Source organism: Chenopodium quinoa, unplaced genomic scaffold (genome assembly GCF_001683475.1).
Source record: "Chenopodium quinoa cultivar QQ74 unplaced genomic scaffold, ASM168347v1, whole genome shotgun sequence".
NCBI lineage: Eukaryota > Viridiplantae > Streptophyta > Magnoliopsida > Caryophyllales > Amaranthaceae > Chenopodium > Chenopodium quinoa.
In genome coordinates this window covers 5,182,078-5,189,726 of record NW_018743920.1, presented here as the reverse complement: position 1 = coordinate 5,189,726, position 7,649 = coordinate 5,182,078, and the positions used below count along the sequence as shown (strand labels likewise).

Genomic DNA, 7,649 nt, shown 5'->3' with positions numbered 1-7,649 from the left:
GGGTACTCGGATAAAAGGGTCCATCACATCACTAGGGTGAATCTTGAAAAGGCAACAAATACATAAGTTATATATGTTATATAGAGTGGATCGGAAACATTAACATATAAAAACATTTAATGGGGAAATCTACTTTCGGAAAATGCTCATATTGAAACTCACCATAATATCTAGGTGACCTGACTTCACAGATTTCCCATTTTTGAGATCTCTTCATTTAGGCTCTCCATCTAGACCAAGAGCTTCAGCCTTCTCCTTGTGGAACTTCCCTTTAATCTCCGCCAACTCACAAATGTATAAAACAGACACATCGCTAGGTTTTACAGAAGACTCTTCCATAACACATGGTTGTAAGAGAACTGCTGAAACTTTGACAGCTTGACTTCCACAAACAAAATAAGGTTCTTCAGACAGGCTAGGAGCAGTAGGAGATTGAGCATTTGAAGATGAGGTGACTCCAAAACTCTTTGCACAGATGAAAGCATGTGGAATGAAGGACTTGAGTGCATGAACCAATGGTTCAAGATTTGATGCACCCCGTAGCTCGACCTAGCAGTCATAATTCAGCACAGCATAAGAAGCAACTCAAAGAGTTGTTCCGCATATATCAATTTCAAGTCAAAACTCAAAAAAGAGACAATAAGGTTAGTATTAAGACTTCAGCCAATACTCATAGAATGTCCTTCCCCAATGCCAGCCAAAGTTAGAAGCAGCCCTGTACAAGAAGTTCTTTGTCTCTTAGAAAAATCATGGTATAAGGTAACGGTCAAGAAAACTAGATTAATTGGGATATCGAAAACAATAACCAGAACAAACTTGAGGCTTAAATAACAAAGTAATAGCCAATCAACACCCGCATCAAAATATTCAATTGTATTTTGTTCTACAATCAACATTACTTGCTTTCATAACTTTCAACCAAAAATTAGCTACTTAATCAAATCTATCAACTGATTTGTCTGAAGACATGTATGTAGCCAAAAGCATCTTAACTGGTAGTCCTTCACTAAATAGATAATTAAAAAAGTATATTTGAAATTTATAAAATTATAGGATTCATTGGAGAATATTGTCAAACACTTAGTGTGCATCAAAATTTAAGCACAAATTAGTGAAATGCAAGTACCAAAATTGACAAAATCAATCTCTATAACCATTCATAACCTCAGAAATTATAAATAAAAGTTCGAATTACACTATAAAGAACCCTAAATAAACAAATGAAGCAAAATTAAAGCTAAAATCAACTAGTAAGTTCGAAAATCGCCAAAAATCGCAAAAAAATTGTAAAAAACCTTAAGTAATCAAACTAAAATCAACGAAAATCAAACTTTAATCAACGAAAAACAAACTTTAATCAACGAAAATCAAACTAAATGAAAATCAAACTAAAATCAACGAAAATTACCTTGACAAAGAATCAATGAAGTTAGAAGCAGAGTTGATGAAGAATCAAAGCAAAGGAAGAGAGCAGTAAGAAAGGAGCAGAGAAATTGAAGGAGGAGAGAGAAAATTGGCGCCTTGAATGAAGGAGGAGAGAGAAAACGCTGGAAAATTGTATTTGAAATTACATTTGATTGGGATATATTGTAGCCATTGGATGCAATTAATCCTTAATATGTCCTCACATATAATAGGGTTCTCACATAAGGGGGGTTGGTCTCATATGATCCTATTTATATATATACTTCCTCCGTTCTTTTTTTATCGCTTCACTTACTAGTTTAGGAAGTTTACTTTTTATTGCATCAATTCCTTATTTGGCAAATTTTTACTTGTACAACTACTTTTTTACCCCTATTACAATAACATCATAAGCCCACTTATTATTCTCCCACCTACCAAATTAAACCCCTTTGATCACAGCAACCTTTCATTTTATTTGATGAATTACAATAACATCATAAGCCCACTTATCATTTTACTTGTACAATTGAAACCCTAGTTCTTGAAGCTTCTTCATCTTCCTCACTTTGGTCATTCTCTCTCCTCCCTTCCTCCTTGTACAGTCGGTCTTTCCTCTTTCTTCCTCCTCTACTCCTCTTTCTCTCTCCTCTTGAAAGGATCTACCTCCTTCTTTCTCCTCTCTTCCTCGTTCTTTGTCCTCTCTTCCTCCTCGTTCTTTGTCCTCTCTTCCTCCTCCTAGAATTTGTCTTTCATATTGGCTAACTTTAGATTTATTAGTCCTGATGACAGAGAGAGTAGTTGTACGGGTGGGATTTCCCTATTTCTTAGAATTCTGAGCCTTCTTCCTATATACACTTGCACATTTTACTACCTACACAAACACAAACAACAACAACAAAAAATGAGCAATTGGTTAGGATTTTCTCTCACTCCACACCCTCACCTTCATCAGCATATAGTTGATGATAACTCACACCACCAAGAGCAACAGGTTGATCATGGAAATTCGACACCGTCTTCGCCGCCACACCGTAACACCAATGCCACCTCCTTCATGCCTCTTCGCTCTGATGGCTCCCTCTTTGCTACCGCCCTTAATGATGGTCTTCACGACCTTCCCTTTACTACCTCCCACCCTCAACTTCAAGGTTCGTTCTTTTTTAGTTGCAACGTTTTTTATTTTTTGTATCACTTTTTTCGGATAAGTTTACATATGTCTATATTTAAATCTTGTACACAAATCTTATGTTCTTTGTCCACTTTCATCTTTAAATAAGCAAACGATTAGATTAGTAAATAATTATTCATGTTAACATTCGTGAAAATTGCCCTACCTTAACTTTTTTAGTATAGTCTTGTTTGATTCTATGTGTTGCATACTTTGCATGCCAATAATTTTTGTACAACAAAAAAAGTAAATTCTTAAAAAGTTTCATGAGGAATAATTAATTAATCATTTTATTTTGGAAAATTTAGAGTGGAAGTATGAAAATGATGAGCAACCAAAGCTAGAAGATTTTATGGGATGTTGTTATTCAACTTCTCAAGACCAAGAAAACAAAATGGTTATCAACGTAAATGCACTTCCCCAAGACCAATTCTCCTCAAATAATCCACTCTCAATCCAAGCATGCCCTTATCCCCCGGACCCTCGAGGTGGTGGGTGCGGTGAAAGTAGAGGTGAACTTCTCAGTGGCGCACAACCGCTTCAATGCCACTACTCATCATCCCCCTTTGACGGGGCTGCCATCTCTCAGTTCAAATCCTGGCTAAGGCAAACCCCCGCCAACGGTCGGACACACTACGACCACTCATTTTAGTGGCATAGACAGTGGTGTTCAACCCCAACCGCTTTCACTCTCCGTTAGCCCGATGTTAGGGCTCGAAGAGGTGACCGATATCAAGAAACGAGGGCAAGCTAAGTTGCTTAATGGTGGTAGAGAACTCGTTCCCAGAAAATCTCTTGACACATTCGGTCATAGAACATCTCAGTATCGTGGAGTTACCAAGTACGTTTTTTTTCAATTTTCTGTCTCTAAAATTAATGTTACTAACTTTATTTCTTTATTTTTTTTGTCACGCTAATTTTTTAACATGAAAATACTGGCCAGGCATAGGTGGACAGGAAGATATGAGGCCCATTTATGGGATAATAGCTGTAGAAAAGAAGGACAAACTAGGAAAGGAAGACAAGGTAATAGTTAAATTTTATTTCTTTATCTCCAAAAAACACAATTTAATTGAGAATTTTATTGATTGGTGAAGGGTTTTATACGTTTCTTATGTAATTTCACGTGAAACTAACTGGTTTTTTTTATTTTTTTTTATCCTCACATTTCTTACTTTCTGGAATTTGGAATTATGCAATATTGCAGTTTACCTCGGTATGTGAACTCCCTTAACTTTATTTTGACTAACTTCCTTCTGAAATTAGTACTAAAAGCTTAATATCCATTTATTAGTGAATAATGTGTACTTTTTTTTTTTATTCTGCTGATATTCAAATTGCATGCATTGAAAGAATGAAAAGCTGGTTATAAACCAATGGTTTAAAATCAATTTTGATACTGGTATTTTTTTTAAGAAAACCTGATATTGGTATTTATAATCATAGGGTTTGTTTGTTTGACATAAAAAAAACATAGGAAGTGAAATTTCGTAGGAATTATAAATTTCATGTGTTGTTTGGTTGACAAAAATTTGGTGAAATGGGGGAAGTGCAACTTCCTCAAAATTTCGAGTTCCCAAAAAATGTAGGAACTTACTTACCTAACCCCCCTAAGTATAGTTACTTAATTCCATCATTGTTAACCAAACAATTTTAGAAAATTCCCATGAATTTGATAATAAGAATTTAATTTCCATAGATTGGTAATTCATGAAAAGTTCTAATGTTCAAGTGAACCAAACGACACCATAGTTGATCTTAAATAATTATATTGTTGAAAGGGGTTATAGTAAAAGTCTATAAGAATCACATCATGGCATCAGAGACTTGAATTTGATACTTTTGCGACACATTCATTACTCTTTGCTCTCTTGACTTATTGTGTAAGCAGCATGGTTTAAATTCTAGTGCTCCATGACATTAGTACTCTTTTGTTCGGATTTAATTGTCATATTCGTTGTGTTTTAGATTTGTACTCGTAAGAACTAATTCCAAAGAAACGTAAAGATGTACATGTTGATAAAATCTACTTCCGAGTTGACGTATTCTTTATGTAGAGTATATGTATGAAATAGAGTATTACTCATATAGAACGAGAATTTTGTTAACCATATAACTCTAAAGATTATGGATATACGGCATTACTGTTATTGCTCATACTCATACGATTAGAAACACGGGCATATTAAGACGAGTTATTATTGGTTCATCTACGTATATGACAAAATTACACGTCGTTTATTGAACTATGACTACTCAATCTAATTAACACTACTATATTGATATGGAGGTAATATTTGTATACATCAGGTGGTTATGACAAAGAAGAAAAGGCAGCTAGAGCTTATGATTTAGCAGCACTGAAATACTGGGGCCCAACTACTCATATAAATTTCCCTGTAAGTTCGTTGTTTAAGTCAAACACTACTTAATTAAGCAAATGTACTGATTTCACTGTAATCATAGTTGACTTTTAACTTTTGATCCTTACTCCCTAACCAGCTAACTGATTATGAGAAAGAACTTGAAGATATGAAGAACATGAATAGACAAGAATTTGTTGCCCATCTAAGAAGGTACGTACTTATTTTAGGGTCATGTTTAACGAATTAGTTTAAATTACACCATCAACGTACATGACTATTAGTCTCAGGACAAAGAGATCGAGTACTTAAAAATGGTTTATGACGTGTTTGACACAGGCAAAGCAGTGGATTTTCAAGAGGAGCATCAATGTACCGAGGAGTAACAAGGTATGTATGTGTGACAGAGGATGACAATTACGAGTAAAAGGCTTCAACAGTAAGAGTAAAAGTCAATAATTATACTTAATAATAGTGCAAAGTTGGCAGCTTTTATTTTCAATCATAAAATTCAATAATTGGGAAAAATGAATAATACATTGGATATTATTTGCATGTGACTATTGCATTGGACTTACATTTTTGGTAAAAAAAAAAAAAAAAAAAAAAAAATTGATGTATCTCAAATTTGCTGTTGTTTGCTAAGTTTATTTTTTGCTCGTTGCTTTCAGACATCATCAACATGGAAGGTGGCAGGCTCGAATTGGAAGGGTAGCAGGCAACAAGGACTTATACCTTGGCACTTTTAGTAATTTTTTCTACTCCTTTTACTCGTATTTTTCTTAGAGAGAACCACGTGTAAAAATAGTGTAGACGAGGTTTAATTTCAATTTTTGGTATATGATAACATCCTTAATTTAATCAACTTCTGATATCTTAGATCTTTTGCATTTTACTTTGTTAAGATACATACGTGCCTCTATTAACAAATGTCTTGATGCACGTTCCTAGTGCATCTTCGTGATCACGGTGTGCTAGCTTACTAATTGTTCTCAAATTTGTACTTCATTCCTAAATTGTTTCATTAATACTTTCATGTGCATATGTTAGGCACACAAGAGGAGGCAGCAGAGGCGTATGACATAGCAGCCATCAAGTTCAGAGGCACAAGTGCTGTAACAAATTTCGACATAAGTAGGTACGATGTCAAGAGAATATGCTCGAGCTCAACCCTCCTTGGAGGTGATCAAGCAAAGCGGCCATCACCAAATAAGGACTCATCAACTCCACCTCCGGCGATTAGCCTAGAAGACTACAATGCTAGTTCTCAACCACTTGCTATAACAAATGGCAATGAGAATGCCACAAATGACTTGCCTAGTATCATGTGGAACCCTCAAGGTGATGATCAGAGTCGATCTCAAGAATGCCCTGACAACACAATGTCATTGGTTTTACCTTCGAGTAATATCAGTGGGAGCAACTCATCTCCAATGTACTTGTCATCACAAGGTCAGAAATATGAAGAATGCGCGATTAGTAATGATGGTGGTGGTGATCGGCTTGGTAAACTTAATTTGGGTGTTGTTCCTCAGATTCCAATCTTCGCTTTGTGGAATGAATGATGTGCATGTAACAAAATTCTACAGTAATGTTGCATTTTGCTAGAGGATCATATATTAACATAGGAAGCTAATCAAGCTAGTGCTCCATAATAGTTTTTGGTGGTTTTAAGTTAGCTACAGAAGTTGTCAATTACTGTGTAGGAAATTGATAGTGCTGGATTGTAGGGCTAATTCAACTAGATCGGTTAAATGCATGTTAGATTTTGTATTTTGTTATAACAATTGGTACTTTGGTTGTCTTGACATTGACTTACATGGATCGAAATTGGATGGTTGTAATTTGTAAACTCGAACGTACTATATATATATTTTATTTTGCTAAGTCTTTTATAATATATGATAGTAGATGTTATATGCTTTATATATGGTTTAAAATCAACGCTTTATTATTTAGAATGGAAGATGCTTTATATATGGTTTAAAATCAACGCTTTATTATTTAGAATGGAAGATATATTATATGTAAATTGGTCTTTCGTAAAAAGAGGTTTTATAGCACTAATATAATTAGATCATTGATAGTTCATTATCCTACTTTAGCATACTACAATAAGGGGTTAAATAACCATTGACTTATTACATTGAAATTAATATTTTAGCATGCTACAATAAGGGGTAACAATAACCATATGTTGACCTATTACATTGTTTTCAATTCCGAACAAAATTTGGAAAAAAAGAATTGAAAACAATGTGATATCTATCTGACCAACTGAGGAAAATCTATTGATGGTCTCATGATCTCATCCACATGATAAGACAAAGAAGACAAATAAAGATATCAAATACTGAGGCTTGGAATCAGAATTCAAAGTTGATAGTCACAATAATTTGTCTTTTCTGGAGGAGTAATATTTCTATAAAGACAAGAAAAAACTGTTATTACAAAAGATAATATTTAGGCAAAATTACACTATTAACATGAATTTAATTAAGGCGAACTACAACAATTAATATAAACTTGTTTATAGTATAATCAATTTGACATGAACTTCGTCGTTAAAGGCTTCAATAACGTTAATTTAACTTAATAATTTCACTGAAATACTCTTTAATGACCAAATTTATTTCATACAATATACTCTATTTAGTGATAAGTTCAAAACATTAAGTGCATGTCTTTAGTTACAGTATACAATACATGCA

The 7,649-nt window shown here is 34.1% G+C and overlaps 1 protein-coding gene across 1 annotated transcript; it reads left to right on the top strand.

Annotated features, from left to right (window-relative positions):
* The first annotated feature begins 2,152 nt into the window (after nucleotides 1-2,152).
* On the top strand, nucleotides 2,153-6,792 carry LOC110688092 (AP2-like ethylene-responsive transcription factor AIL1). The gene is given in 10 exon segments (XM_021864770.1): nucleotides 2,153-2,555; nucleotides 2,884-3,187; nucleotides 3,189-3,416; nucleotides 3,519-3,601; nucleotides 3,783-3,791; nucleotides 4,886-4,974; nucleotides 5,078-5,151; nucleotides 5,278-5,328; nucleotides 5,610-5,686; nucleotides 5,989-6,792. Coding segments are annotated over 10 exon segments (1,677 nt in total). The 5' UTR covers nucleotides 2,153-2,308; the 3' UTR covers nucleotides 6,504-6,792.
* The last annotated feature ends 857 nt before the right edge of the window (nucleotides 6,793-7,649 follow it).